The following is a 15,821-nucleotide window of genomic DNA, read 5'->3' on the forward strand; positions in this document are numbered from 1 at the left end:
TCCTGAGGAAGACACTGAAATAAACCATTCACATCTCTAGAGACACACTAGACTGCCTAACAGACACCACAACACTCGGCCTCACTGAATGTTCTCTTCAGAAGTTTCCTCTCTAAAGCCATGGGAAAAAGTACCAGTAGACTTCCAATTCGAGACTGCACGTATGTTAAGAAAGAGATCTCTCTTTTCTCTCCAAGTCTCTGAAAAGTCTCTGAAAGCTAAATAAAAGGAAACAAATCCTTAACAGAATGGTATGGGTGGAAGCAGCAGGACAGAGGTCTTGATAATAAGCAAGTGGGACCACAGTGAATGGTAAACCCAAAGAGGAAAACAGGCCTAAGGAGGCTACGCTCCCACTTCTCTCCACAACAAAAGAGGTATTTGCCCCTAAGGAATTAATAAAAACTGGAAAATCACTCTGTAAAGAAATTTAACCATCAATTAGAAGGACCAGGGCTCCTAATGTGGGTGTCTGCACCTACGAGAAACTAGATGCATCATGGGACTACTAAAGAAAACAGCTAAGGGAAAGAGGCAAAGAAGGGCAGACATCTAGCTTAGTTGTTAAAAGCATAAATTCCATTCAGTCAGAAAAAATACCACATGTACACTAAATAAATAGTCACAAAGCTAAAGAAGACAATAACACAAATGTATTATTTACAGGTAGCAGTGCATATGCTATGTCTATATAAAAAAAAAAAAAAAAAAAAAAAAAACACCTTAAGAACTATTTCCCTACTCAGATTGAATTTGGAAGATTAAAGATTTTACTGGTGGCCTAAATAAACAGTATAAGATATACATCAAATCAAAAAAATAAAAATGTAAAGAGAAATATATCATGATTAAAGGACAGATTAGGAAGACTTGATATGTAATAAATAGGTTCCACAATGAGACACTTATTGTAGATAGAAGAGAGGGGAAAATTAAATAAATAATAAGTAATAATAAAAAGTTCTGTTCTAACATGAAAACTTCAATCTATGGATTGAAAGTCACTGAGCTCCAAGCTGAAGAACTAAGGATAAAATACATGTAACTAAGGATAAAAAGACTGTGTTACAAGCATTCAGACAGAAAGTACAAAAAAAAAAAAAAAAAGGCACGAGTACAGGCAAGAAATCAGAGTACATCATTCATGGAACTTATGTGAACAAAATACTCAAGAAAACACCAACAAAAAGCCAAATGTACCAGAACAGACACATGAAGATGGAAGGGGATAAAAAGGAAACAACATTGGTCCTGACCAATGATACATATAATTAAATGTGAATAAATGACAAAAAGTATCAAAACATCTGAGCAAAACACTGGGGTTTGGGGTGGGGTAAGATGCTGGTAAGTTTAAAAGAGTATCCAAAGGGGACTGAGAGAAAGAGGATGGAAAAGTATTCTAAAGATCTTGTCTTAAGAGGAAGAGAAGTAGAAAAGAGAACCATGGTAGAAAAAGACAGCACACCTGAGTGGAAGAAATTATTTGATTCTCTAATAATAAAGAAAATACATATCTGAATATAAGAGCATGGAAAGAGAAGCTAATCATTAATGGAAAGTAAAACTATAGCATATCTTCTAAAATTAAATGTCCAGAAAGGTTTTGCTTGTTCTCATTTTAATCTTGCTAGGCTATCACTTGATTGTTTTTTAAGGAAATTGACTATATTACATTTACAAACAATACTTTATATGTTCCAGGGGTTTTCATTTACTGAGTTTGAACATGCAAATGACTGTTTAAGGGAGTTTTCATGTTTCAGTAAAATGCAAAGGTTAAGGAAAAATTGGTTTTTAAAGTTTAAATAAACAACCTAATAGCCAGGAACTCTGACATACTTTTCTATCGTTTCTGTACTCTAAGGCCCTTCTTGAACATCAAAAAACTCATACAGGCAGGTAGAAGAAAGGTTTACCTTGGATTCCATCCCAAAGAGTTTAATTACTGAAATACCAAGAAAGCCCTGTACTAGCATGCCTCATGGTTAAGACAGATTTATTTCATAGATCATAAAGACAGCCCAAAGGCTAGACTCCAATACTGCATAAAATTTTCTGAGATTAAGTGATGTTCATATCAGACTTTGCTGATCATAATTAAATTTATTATCCTTGTGACACTGGTAAGAGTATGTTAGGTGAAAATTATACTTTATGTTGAAAGAATATTTTAAGGACTCACTTGTATTCTAGATCACACATTCAGGGTTATGGAGTAATACTCATCTTTTTTGGTAAGATACATTTTTTTTAGTATCATACATAACAGATTATTAAGGGCGAGATGCCTATGAGAAGTCACAGAGTATAAAACAGACCTGGGTTGTAATATAGGTATACATGTCATTGGTTAATTATTAATGCTACCTCTCTATCCTTCCAGGCTCATAAAAACTGAGGATCCCAAAATCAAAAAAATTTCTGCAGACGACATAAGAACAGCCATGGAATTAAAAGCAAGGAATTGTGAAATTGCTTTATAGGCTTCCAGAGAAATTTAGCCATCAAAAGAAATCATTCTAAATCTAAAAGAAAAGTAAGAGCCTAGAAGAAATAGAATACCATATTCCAAAGCCATTGTTACCTATTAGGATTGCTGCAGTTATCTTCTAACTCACAGTATCATTTCCAATATGGCCGAGAGTTAATGAAGCAACCAACAAATCAAGTGCAGGAACTATTATTAGTCATATGATGCTATAAACCAATGAAGACACTGCAAAATAAATTAAAACATGTTCACCAAACCATCTGGTTTAACTAAAGTTACAAGTTTCTCTTTTCACCTAAAATCACCTTATTACGGAGTTAAAGCAAAGATCTTATTGAAAGATCTGGGCATCTACAAACTGATTTTAAAAGCACACAGTTCTAGGGCCACCTGGGTGGCTCACTCAATTGGGCATCCAACTCTTGATACATGCTCAGATCATGATCTTGTGGTTCTGTGCGGCCCGCACTGGGCTCTGCACTGATGGCCCAGAGCCTGCTTGAGATTCTTCCTCTCTCTCTGCTCTTACCCTGCTCGCACTTTCTCTTTTTCAAAAATAAATAATAAACTTTTTTTAAAATGTATTAAAAACACATAGTTCTGAAGATGTGGTTCATTTATGCACTATATCATCTCTGTAAGTGTTTCGAACTATTATGTCATACTTGCCAGGCTATGTATCTGCCAGTAACATAATACTACAGAAGACTAAACTAGACTATATGACAAACACTTCTAATCTTAAATGCCAAAGAACCAGAACCCTTATGATAATGAATTAGTAATAACTGCTAGGTGTTCTAGAGGTCATTACTTAAAAAAAAATTTTTTTAATGTTTATTTTTGAGAGACAGAGACAGAGTGAGAGCAGGGGAGTAGAAAGAGAGAGGGACACAGAATCTGAAGTAGGCTCCAGGCTCAGAGTTGTCAGCAGCACAGAGCCCCATGCGGGGCTCAAAACCACAAACCATGGGATTGTGACCTGAGCCAAAGTCGGACCAGACCCTCAACCAACTGAGCCACCCAGGCACCCCATAGAGGTCATCACATTTAAAAGATCACATTATTGTATGCATTAGTTCACTTTTATGTTCACTGAATAACCTATACACATCACCATTGCTCAAAATCCCTCAAAGAAAGAATTTCAGAACTAAGATGTCAGCTTTAAAGTCTCTTAAAAGTTATCATTTACCAGAAAATAACCTTTAGCAGCTAAATGTTTCACTAAAGTCTTTCACTTTCAAGACCAATCACACCTGGGTTCAAAATTTTGCTCTACCATATACTACAATGTGGACTATGTGTGACTTTCTGAGCGATAATTTCCTCATCTGGAAAATGAGGAAACTAGTACCTATTTTATAGGCTTGATACACAGATAAATGACATCCTGTACATAACATATTTGGCTTAATATATTGCATATAACAACTCCAAAATTAAATTTTTCTGTCTTAAAATAATTAAAACATCTCTGCTTTTCCTTTTTTGCCTCATATTCCTTATTTACAAAAGGGCTCTTCCAAATATGTTTAAGGACTACTGAATTCTAAGGACTGTGACAATCTTTAAATATTCTAGCTGAATTACTATTTTACCATAGTGATAATGGTAGAAAATAACTTCACTCTACAAATAAGAAATCAGAAAATGAGACATCTGTGAGTCAGCGGTACAAGTTTGAACTACTGCTAAGAAGGAGACTGGGCAACTCCCCACAGGGCTAGAATGTAAGAAAAAGTATCCTTTCTTCCAACCAAGTCTAAAAATAAATGCTATTCTAAAAGCTACTGGGACAGACATGAACACCCCTCCATGAGTACTTCTTCCTAACGCAGATGACAGCTGGGCAGCACCAGGAACCTACATTGTAGGTATGGTAGAACTTTATACTCTTATCAGTCACGGTGTCTCAAATAACACAATGCTATTTTTCTAAGAATGAATTTAAACGTAGCTTAGAATCTATTCAGAGAAAAAGAACAGCACACAATCTTTTGCCCTTGCTGTGTATGTATGCGACTGTGTGTGTAAGTGGAAATTAACTACAATGTAAACAATAAGGACAGTTTGATTTAATGTAAGATTTTAAAGAAACACATGAAGACTCTTCTGTATATTTTCTTAATGATTAAATTGCTTTTACTAAAACAACTCTAACATTGAGTCTACTATTTGGTTCTCCCAAGGCTACAGCTGCAACTCCTACCATCCAACCCTTCACCTCCGACACCCACACACATTTTTTTCTGCTAGGCATTTTAGCTGGAACACGGCTGTGAATGTTGTAAAGGCACCGTGCCGCCACGTTTCCCCATGTCTTATTGCTGAATAGGTGAGAAACATGCATGAAACACGGCCTTACTCAGATCTCTCTGTTGCGCTTACAAATAAAAATAAAGTAAGATCAAACCCCAAAGACCTATTTGGTCTGGGAGAGCCATGAAGCTATTCAGATATGAAATATCATTATAAAAAGGATCAATGCTTTGTGGTGTTATCATGGTTTCCTAAAACAAAGCAAGTACTAATAGAGCTCAGTTTCTCAGGATGAAAATGCTATCACATAGGCTTGAGGAAAAGAAGAGTTCAATCTTGCACAGATTTGCTCTCAAATTTAACAATCAAAAGAAAATCCCAGATAGTCTCCTGTTGTCTAACAAGTAAATTGAGAATGACATCACCAAATGTATTACAACAAAGTCCTGTTTCTTCCTTTGACTAATATCCCAAAATAACTTTTATAGTTTTAATACCAAGTCAAACAGTTTTAACACAAACAAAATAAATACTTTATTTCTTCTAATTGTTCATGAGACACTGCCATATTGTAAGGAATTTGTGTAACATCAGCATATCTTGGGAGAGAAGTAGCTTACTCATAAGAAAGGACATATATATAAATATATGTCCTTTCTTATAAATAAGAAAGGACAAATAAAATTATGGGAAGAATGAGAAAGTAGATACAAAAATAAGAACTTCATATGCTAATAACTCATTTTCATACTTTGAACATTAAATTTTTCTTCAAAATTTAAAACATACTTGTTCATTATAACCAGAGTGACAAATTTAATGTAGCTTATCAGGACTTCTTTATATTCAATCCCTTCTGTCCTTTATCCTAGACGTTATTTTTAAGTTTACTTATTTATTTTGAGACAGAGAGACACTGTAAGCAGGGGAGGGGCAGAGAGAGGGGGGGAGAGAGAATTCTAAGCAGGCTCCGAATGGTCAGCACACAGCCTGACATGGGGCTCTATCTGACAAACCATGAGATCATGACCTGAGCTGAAATCAAGTCAGATGCTTAACTGACTGAGCCACCTAAGTAGCCCTATCCTAGGCTTTAAAGATAAAGAAATTCTTTAACTTCAGAGAGACTCTTCTTGAACATTAAACATAAAGACAAGCTCTGGTGTAAATAATGGTATGTTCACCTACCCAAGTATGCACAGGTAAAATTATTAAAAGATGTTTAATTGCTCCTGTGGGTGACAGTGATAATATGTAGAACAAACTTCCTCAAGAGGTGTTTTAGTAACTCCAAAAGAATGAATCTGCTAACCATGTTCGGGGGGGGAAATGCCTTCTAAAATCTGTAACAGCATGAATAAACCAATGGTCTGTCTCCACAAGCTGGGGAAGATCTTTACCAGTACCACCAAACTTTGAGAACTGCTTAATGGGGAAGCATTTCCTAAAAATTTCAATTGTGAAGTTACAACTAGAGATTGAAAACCAAGAAAGATTCGCAAGGGAGGAGGGAGGGGGGAAGGGGAATGAGATAGAAGATCAGAGACAAGAGTAAGGATCAAACCCATGAAATAATTTGTACTTATAGTCAAAATGTTTTACTTGCGTGAATAACGCAGCAAAAGCATCCACGCACATGCACACACACAAACATTCCAAGAAAAAGAGGAAGAAAAAATCTTATTACATTCAAATTCAGATCAAATCTATTAGGTACAAATCAGATACAGGAAGGAGTGGTAGTTCATTCATTATGAGTCTCTACTTGAAATTCCTGAAATGCTACTACAAAACCTGTCTAACACCTTCTCTTCCTGGTGTTCTAACAAGTCATTTAAAATGCATTTTATAAGCTCAGGGCATGTTGTGGAATGAAGAGAGCTATGTACAACTAGAAACTTTTTCTTTTCAGCTCCAAACCTTCCCCCCACAGAAAAGACAGTCCTACCAGAAAAGAGATTAAAACAGAAAAAATGGGAAAGGGGTGTGGGGTGGAGGGAGTGGCGGGAGGAACAAAGATGAGAGAGAGAGGAGAGAGAGAGAGAACTGCGAATTCCACAATTACCTGAAGTTGTCTTCCCTTTCTCCCTCTTCACTTCCAGACACCTGAGTTAGAAGTTCAGAATCCAACCAGAAGACACTATCATCTCCTGAAGTGCTACTCTCACTTTCAGTCTCCATCTTGTATTCGAAAAATGTAAACCTCAAGGCATGGATAAAGAACACCACCAATGTTCAAGTTGTTCAGCTCTGTTTATGTACACTCAGGTGTGTGGCTGATACACAGTGATATGTGATCATGCCGGGCCACAGTCTATTACGTGCTCGCTTAATTACAGTTGGGGTAAAGACAGGAAATCACATAGAGCACACTCACCGCCTCTGAGTGCTGCACCTGTGACACCAGAGTCCCTCCCACTGCCTCAGGCTCTGTGACCTACATAACCAAACGCAAAACCCAAATGAAGGTGGTTTTCCCCTAATTTATTTAGTCTTCTCAAAGTTTCCAGTTAATAAGTTAAAAATAGACATTTTCAAAGTGCAGGATGCTCTTATTTTGCTATTTCAGACTTAAGAAAGGTAAACAAAAAAGTAGAAAGGATAACATTTTATGTAAAAGTCTCCTGGGCCAACCACAATGAGACACACACAGACCTCACAGTTAAAAAGGATCACAATTCAGAGAGAAGGTAAGCCTGCTGTAGGGACCTGCAGGCCTTCTAATATTACATCCATCTTTCCTTCCCCTCAGTAATAACTGCCAGATACACTTGCTCAGGTATCCAAAACAGGACATAACAGCTGGGCTTGTCCATAGCCTTTTAAAGAAAAATGAATAAATACCGTAAGTTAAAAGACATTGACTATTACATCAAATAAAGGCATGCGACACTTTTACACATCATTTAAACTGCAGATGCCCGGGGCGCCTGGGTGGCGCAGTCAGTTAAGCGTCCGACTTCAGCCAGGTCACGATCTCGCGGTCCGTGAGTTCGAGCCCCGCGTCAGGCTCTGGGCTGATGGCTCAGAGCCTGGAGCCTGTTTCCGATTCTGTGTCTCCCTCTCTCTCTGCCCCTCCCCCATTCATGCTCTGTCTCTCTCTGTCCCAAGAATAAATACATACATACATACATACATACATACATACATACATACATACATAAATAAATAAATAAATAAATAAAAAACGTTGGAAAAAAAAAATAAACTGCAGATGCCCATGGGAGCAATACAATGACCTGCTGGTAAATGAGTGAAAAGTATAGCATCTGTAACACTGGCAACGACAACTGTTACTTAGAAAACAGCCATGTTGTTACCAACCACTGACATGTCAGATATTCATCTTTTGGCCCAGCAATTCCCTTTCTAGGAAATTGCCTTATTTTCACAGGTGGAAATAAGAACTGAACTGAAATATTCATGGCAGTCAACTTTATAACAGCAAAATAGAATAGCGAAAACAATCTAACTTGCTCATTAACAGAAAACTGGATAACCAAATTATGGAATACCCATCAAAGGGAGTGCTATACAGTTGGGTAAATGAGAAACACAAGGCAGCCCTATTGGTCACGATGTGAAACAAACCCTAAGGCCCACCATTAAGGCAAAGAAGAGAGAGGTAAAGGTGTAGAACAGTATATATGATTTGTTCCCATTCACATTTTAAAACAGGAAGGGGAAACACACATGGCTAACACGTGCAGAATATGCAGAGAAGGACAGCATGCGATCTCCGAGAGAAAACACAGCTAGACAAGAAGAATGAGAGGGAGACAGGTTTTCAATGCACCATGTGCACACAATGCTTGGAAAATAATAATTTTAATATAGTCTTTATATCCCTCAGCAAACAATCCAACTTTTAAATATTATTTTAAATCAGGTGTTTTTTTTCCTCCTAAGCAGTCCTAACTCCTTGAATCTGTTTCATGAATCCAACTTATCTTTCCTTTTAATCATTTATTTTGTTTTCATTACTGTCATTGATTTGCCTCACTTCCTCAAGTCCTTTTAAACATGAAAACATGAACTGGAAGCAGTATTTTTACACAGAATAGTGAGGGCAGTCTGAGCAATACAAGCTCACTCAGGAAATCTTTTCTAGTCCTGCTGCCACTGCAGAACCTCCCCCAGACACCCCTGCTGCAGCGAGCCTTCAATCCCACCAACCTGACCTATGCACCAAGCCAACCTTCCACAGGCCTCACAGGTTTTGATTTATTTACTTATCTCTCTCTGAAAGAGAGAGAGAGAGGAGAGAGAGAGAGAGAGAAAGCAGGGGGAGGGGCAGAAAGAGAGGAGGACAGAGGATCTGAAGCGGGCTCTGCGTTGACAGTGAAGAGCCCAAAGCAGGGCTTGAACTCACCAACCTAGAGATCATGACCTGAGCTGAAGTCAGACACTTAACCAACTGAGCCCCCCAGCACCCCAGGCCTCACGGTTTTGCCTCTACTAACAGGAGTCTTAAAAAAATGGTTTTAACTTCAAAATCAACATGTGTTCTGTTCCCTTCGGTAGCTAATGAAAATCTAGCAGAAACATAAGGTAGCAGGGGGCATGCAAAGAACAAAGTGGAGTCAATCACTGGGGCTACCAGAAGCTGAGGAGGAGCCACCTTCCTGAAGACTACAATTGCTTTAACCCTTTTTCCCCTGATCGGCTTAAAACCTGAAATCTTATCAGGCTTCACTTTCCCAACAAATTGTAGTGGGGCGCAAGTCTCTGACCTACACCACAGGACTCACCATCAATAGTTTAGACTGAGTTGACTCTCTATCTTCTACTGACCAAGAGGTAAGGAAGAAAAGGGAAAGGGGAGTTCCTAAACCCATTGCAACAAGAGGAAAAGCAATTCTAGCCACAGTTTAAGAATCTGAAACTAGAATGCATTTTATGCAAGAAAAAAATTTTTAAGTGGCTTATTTTTCTAGCAGCAGTTAAGTAGTAATAATAACAGCAAACATATACTGAGTACTTTCATGTGCGAAGCAATGTGCTATGGTTCTTAGAAACTTAGTTATAATTAATTATGTAATTCTCACAGAAGAAGCTATTTATAATCCTTATAGGTGAAGAAATTGAAGGTTAGGGTAATAATTCATCCAGGGTTACTCAGTTTGTAAGTGTGCATTAAAAATACTTTTTAAAATCTAACCACCAAGGGGCACCACGGTGGCTCAGTCAGTTAAACATCCAACTCTTGGTTTTGGCTGAAGTCACAAGTTTGAGCCCCACGTCGGGCTTCATGCTAACAGTGCAGGGCCTGCTTGGATTCTCTCTCCATCTCTCTGCCCCTCCCCTGCTCACTCTCTCTCTCTCTGTATAAAAATAAAAATAAAATAAATAAAATAAATCTAACCTCCATGTAAAATGTTATTTGTATGGGAAGACTATGTGGTTTTCCTCCTGGTCCCCATTCAGCTCATTAGCCTGGCTGGCTTTAATCTCATAGGTTATTTTTGCTCTTTCTTTTCTTTCTTCTTTCTCTCTCTCTCTCTCTCTCTCTCTCTCTCTCTCTCTCTCTCTCTCTCTCTCTTCCTTTCTCTCTCTCTCTCTCCCTCTCCCTCTCTCTCTTTCTTTCTTTCTTTCTTTCGGGGCGGGGGGGGGGGGGAGACACTGACCTGCATTCATTTCCACACAGCATCCCCCACACATTTGGGCTGACTACTGTGGGCAGGAGATCACACAAAACGGCAGCAGAGCAGCAAGAGAACTGAGGTCTTGATTTCAGGGCTCCTTTTCCCACTCTTTAAGTTAAAGTTGTTTTTCTCAAATCGCTTCAAAACAGCACACAGTGGGGTGCCTGGGTGGCTCAGTGGGTTGGGCATCTGACTTTGGCTCAGGCCATGAGCTGGAGCCCTGCGTCAAGTTCTGTGCTGACAGCTCAGAGCCCGGAGCCTGCTTCAGATTCTGTGTCTCCCTCTCTCTCTGCCCCTCCCCCGCTCATGCTCTGTCTCTCTCTCTCTCTCTCAAAAATAAACAAACATTAAAAAAAAAAATTAAAAAAAAAAAACAGCACACAGCACATAGCCAGAAGGTCAATATCCCCTAACTGGGCACCAAGCTTTGTCCACAGAATGGTTCACAATTATGACTCTAAACACAAATATACCGAACAGACTCCAGAAAATTATATATTCTCAATGTGAATAGCATGTGTCTAGGTATTATCTACATATACATATATATATATGTATGCATGTATCAAATAATTCTTTGGAAAGAAAAGTTAAGCAAGTATCTTCCTAAAATATTTGCAATTGAAGATTTTCTTCCAAATGTAAGAAGCATAATCCGTAAGAGACAAATGTCATCTATCATTAATCATTCTTATACTATGTATTCATTCAAAATTTCAGATTATTTATATATTTAAATTGTTTTTCTAACCAATTGTAGGTGGTTTGTATGTTTCCTACATTGAAATAATTAACTTCAAAAGAATAACTATTTTCTTACTTATTACAGAATATTCATGTATTCTGGATCATCATACAGAGACATCTGCTTCAGTTTATAATATATCTAAAGGGCAAACAATTATGAATATGTCACTTTATTAAAATTTATTTAAAACAGAATGTTATTTGTTTATAAATAAATTCATTTCATTAAAATAGCTAAAGAATACAATTAATTTAATATGATCCTCAATTGGTCACTTGAAACATAACAGAAAAAGTCTATTTGGCTGGAAAATGAAACATACCATGTCAGAGCAGGTTTTGCCTCATTAGAAATATATATTCAGAGATCTGTGAACAACTCTCCAACAAAAGCTAAATAAAATTTCCAAAAAATGGATACCTTAACAATATATCATCCCTATTACAAGAATATACGCATTTAAAAGTATATGTTCTATTTCAAAAAGCTGTTTTATGAAGCTAAAAAAAATTTTCAATAGAAATGTAAATCAGACATTGGTTCAAATCTCAACATGTCATTTATAAATAGTTTGGTTTGAGGTTAAGTAGCTTAAGTTGAGTCTCAGTTTGGTTTGGTAATCTCTAAAAAAGAAATAATAACATTGTAAGGTTGTGTGGATCAGAAATAATGCATGTGATGAAACTATCATACTGTACAGTGAAGATAAGATCCTCTGTAAATGACAGCCATCAAGCTCATCATCACTGACACCATTTAGATGTTTTTATTGTTGTAATTATAAAAACTGAGAAATAAGATATTTAATCTGCAAATATTTGGCTTTTTTTAGTTTTATCACTTTGTAATCACCCTTATTTAAAAGAGAGTAGTGATCTCATAAATAAAAGGAAACAAGTCTCAGCTAAGATATAATTTTCTACTTATCTGAACCCCTTTCATGAATGTGAAGGATGGAAAATCAAAAATTAGAACAGAAAGCTCATATACTCCCTTCATTACATTAAAACAAAGATTACAAAGTACATATAAAATTAGATCAAAGACAATTCAGCATGACATTTCCAATCTCCTTAACAAGTGATGTTAAGTGGAAATTTCCCAAGTGTATGCACAAATTCTCTCGAAATTTAACTAAAATCATATACTGTTTTTAAATTACGTTCTGTATCTTTAGCTAAACAAGCAAAGATTAAAATCATAATTTTGGGGGCGCCTGGATGGCTCAGTCAGTTAAGCATCAGACTGGCTCAGGTCACGATCTCATGGTTCCTGAGTTCAAGGCCCACGATGGTCTCTCTGCTGTCAGTGTAGAGCCCGCCTCGGATCCTCTGTCTCCCTCCCTCTCTATCTGCACACTCTTGCTCTCTCTCTCTCTCAAAACTAAACTTTTAAAAATAAATAAATATTGAAAACATACTTTGTGGTATTAAAGTTTAAAAATGTGTAATATTTCTTATAATGTATAACTCTACCTTCAATAAATATATAATCTCAGACTACATTTTCACTGGATCAGTAACTACCATCAATTGTAACATGATCTAGATAGAATCTTCATCTTGTGTAAATACTGGTTAAAGAAATATACTATGACAGTCTACTTAATCAGACTTCTTCAACATAATTTTTAACCACAGTGCTATATATAGTCTGTTTGGTATCAGTAACTTGAAAAAAAAAATCTAGAAACACTATATACAGTAGATTCCATTATTATAAGAAAAATTGTGTGTGTGTGTGTGTGTGTGTGTATGGCATAACATTATATACATATAGCTTGGGAGACCATATAACAAAAATACTGTGTGAGTTTTACTTTCTTTATCTACAATTTTGCTAATTTTTAACACAAAAGTGTGTTAGCTGTTTTGGTTAACTCATAAGTTAAAAGATCCATTCCATAGTTTCTTCTCTTGAATACTCGAGAATTATTACCCTAGAATATACCTCATCTACCCAAGAAATCAACAACAAAATTTTAAAAATGCTTATTGAATACATATGAGTGAATGACAGAAAAATTTACATCCCAAGCATAGGGAATATAAAGTTCAAAAATAAATAAAGTCAGTGTGAATAAATAAGGCAATCTTTTTATACAGACCAAGGCAAATCTAAAATGAAGAGAAAGATACATAGATTTATATTCAAGTTTGAATGACACATTAATTAGGGATTGAGTATCTGCCAATTTCTTCCAATTTGGCTGGAACCAGACAGTAATATTATAATCTGTGGTGCTTTTCATGTGATGTGTTCAAAAGATGTAGTGAATGCAAAGTATATCTTATGATGTCTCAAAAAGTACTTCAAAATAATAAAATTGTTTCTTAAGTGTCAATTTAGAATCTTCAAATTACATCACTGTTCCCTTGAGATAAGGTAAGCATGTTTAGAAACTGAACTTGTTATTTACTGATATGCAATTTATTAAGCTGTTTCACAGTTATAAGTAGCATTCAAGTTAAATATACAAAGCAACTGAAAACAATTGCTAAGTATAATTTCTGAGTACCCATGGTTTCCATTTAGGAAATCATGTTGGAATTTTATTAATTTAATGAAGTTCAGATGATCCAAATTCCTCTGTGCTTATTACCTATGTGAACTCAGGAGTTCTATTTCCTCATCTGATCAGAATAACCATCCCCAATTGTATTGCAATTGAAGTGATTATATGAAACAATATATATAAAGTATCTACCAAAACATTTGTGAATAATAGGTGCTAAACAAAACCGAGAGGTATAATAAAAGGAAGATGTTTCATGAATCTATGTTTTAGGTCTACTAAAAAATGTTACACTGCTTCAGAAGAATTAAAATTCTCATGAGACAAGGACTCTTTTTTAAATTAGTAAAATATCATCATCTCACCAAAGGTGATTAGCCAATAATCCATTAATATCTTCAATATGTAGTCAATGTACAAGGCTTTCCAATTGCCATGAACCTTTTTTTAAAAAAAGTTGGTTTTTTTGAATCAGAAAGTCCACACATGGTATTTTAGTTAATAGTCTCTTGAGTCCCTGGTGATTTAAAGGTCCCCCCCCCCCACCGCCTTTATTTTTGTTGTACATCTGTTGGAGAAACCAGGTCCTGTATATTCTCTAACACTCAGGATTTTGCTGATTATATGCCAACAGTCTGGTTCTACAGGCTCCTCTAGCTCTCATATTTCCTTTACAGGCATTAATTCTTAAAAGCTACGTGGAATGCTTTAGTTTGATATTTTCTGCCTTATTTGCCAATCTTCTAAAATAAGTATTAATCAAATGACAAATACTAAACAAACAAAATGATAAAATGATAGAAATGCAAAGACAAAAGTAACCAAAGGCCATTGATCATACACTCTTGCAATAAGGTATTAGTGGAACAGCTACCCAAGGCAATGCACATTAAGAGGTTTCAAGCATTGGTTGACTTTTACCTAAATGGGCCCTTGCATCTTCCACTGGCATCTATGATATTTCTATGTCTCCTGCGACATGATCTACTGAGTTCACTGGCAATACCTGTACACATCTGAACCTATGACTACTAAAACTCAACCCAGTATGCAAACATACTGTATGCAAACATTAGTCCCTATCATTTTTTTAAGTTTCATTTTTATTTTTTCTTATTTTTTTAATGTTTTTTTATTTATTTTTGAGACAGAGACAGAGCATGATTAGGAGAGGGGCAGAGAGAGAGGCAGACACAGAATCTGAAGCAGCCCCCAGGCTCTGAGCTGTCAGCACAGAGCCCAACTCGGGGCTTGAACTCACGGACTGTGAGCTGACCTGAAGTCGGATGCTCAACCGGCTGAGCCACCCAGGCGCCACGTCATTTTTATTTATTTTGAGAGAGACAGAGACAGCACAAGTGAGGGAAGGGCAGAGAGAGGGAGAGAGAATTCCAAGCAGGCTCTGCACTGTGGGGCTCAAACTCACAAACTGTGAGACCATGACCTGAGCCAAAACCAAGAGTCGGACACTTAATTAAGCCGACTGAGCCACCCAGGCACTCCAGTCCTAATTACATAACATAACAGCTGTTATGGACTACCCTTAAAAGAGAGCACAGAAACATTATCATTACTCCTATCTGGGCTGTAACTAAAAACAACAGATACCCTAGAATAAACTATCAATTAGATGAATAAAGTTGAAATATGGAAATGCACCATTACCTAGTATACTAAATCTAGTTCATTAACTTTGAAACATTTGGAATTAAATAACTACTAGGAATCAAGAAGTCAAAGATTTACCTATAACAGGGTGCACATCTTAGAAAACACTAATTCATAACAGAGATAAACAATAAACCTTCATGAGCTTGGAAATCTCACATGTTACAAAATAACATAGTTTGTGGAGAACTAGACCATCTCCTCTCCACCAACCCCAAGAAAACACTGTTACTATTTGGCCAGTGTATCAGAATCTAAGCATCAAAGAACAGTTAAGACACACACACACACACACACACACACACACACACACACACACACACACCGAGAGAGAGAGAGAGAGAGAGAGAGAGAGAGAGAGAGAGAGAGCGCGCGCAAGCAGGGGAAGGGCAGAGAGAGGGAGACACAGAATCCAAAGCAGGCTCCAGGCTCTGAGCTGTCAGCACAGAGCCCGATGTGGGGCTTGAACCCACAAACCGTGAGATCATG

At 36.8% G+C, this 15,821-nt stretch overlaps 1 protein-coding gene across 4 annotated transcripts in view; it reads right to left on the reverse strand.

Moving 5' to 3' along the window:
• Positions 1-15,821, reverse strand: part of ARHGAP32 (Rho GTPase activating protein 32) — a 300,175-nt gene that overhangs the window by 191,694 nt on the left and 92,660 nt on the right. The window contains exon 1 of one of the 4 annotated variants that reach the window (XM_058687303.1): positions 6,822-7,043. The exons of 2 other annotated variants lie outside the window; for them this stretch is intronic. In XM_058687303.1, the coding sequence (XP_058543286.1) occupies positions 6,822-6,937 (116 nt within the window). In that variant the 5' untranslated portion in view covers positions 6,938-7,043. Of the gene's footprint in view, positions 1-6,821; positions 7,044-15,821 lie in introns of those variants that run through there. One more of the 4 variants, XM_058687304.1, reaches the window with a different exon arrangement.

The sequence above is a fragment of the Neofelis nebulosa genome, chromosome 10, assembly GCF_028018385.1.
Source record: "Neofelis nebulosa isolate mNeoNeb1 chromosome 10, mNeoNeb1.pri, whole genome shotgun sequence".
NCBI lineage: Eukaryota > Metazoa > Chordata > Mammalia > Carnivora > Felidae > Neofelis > Neofelis nebulosa.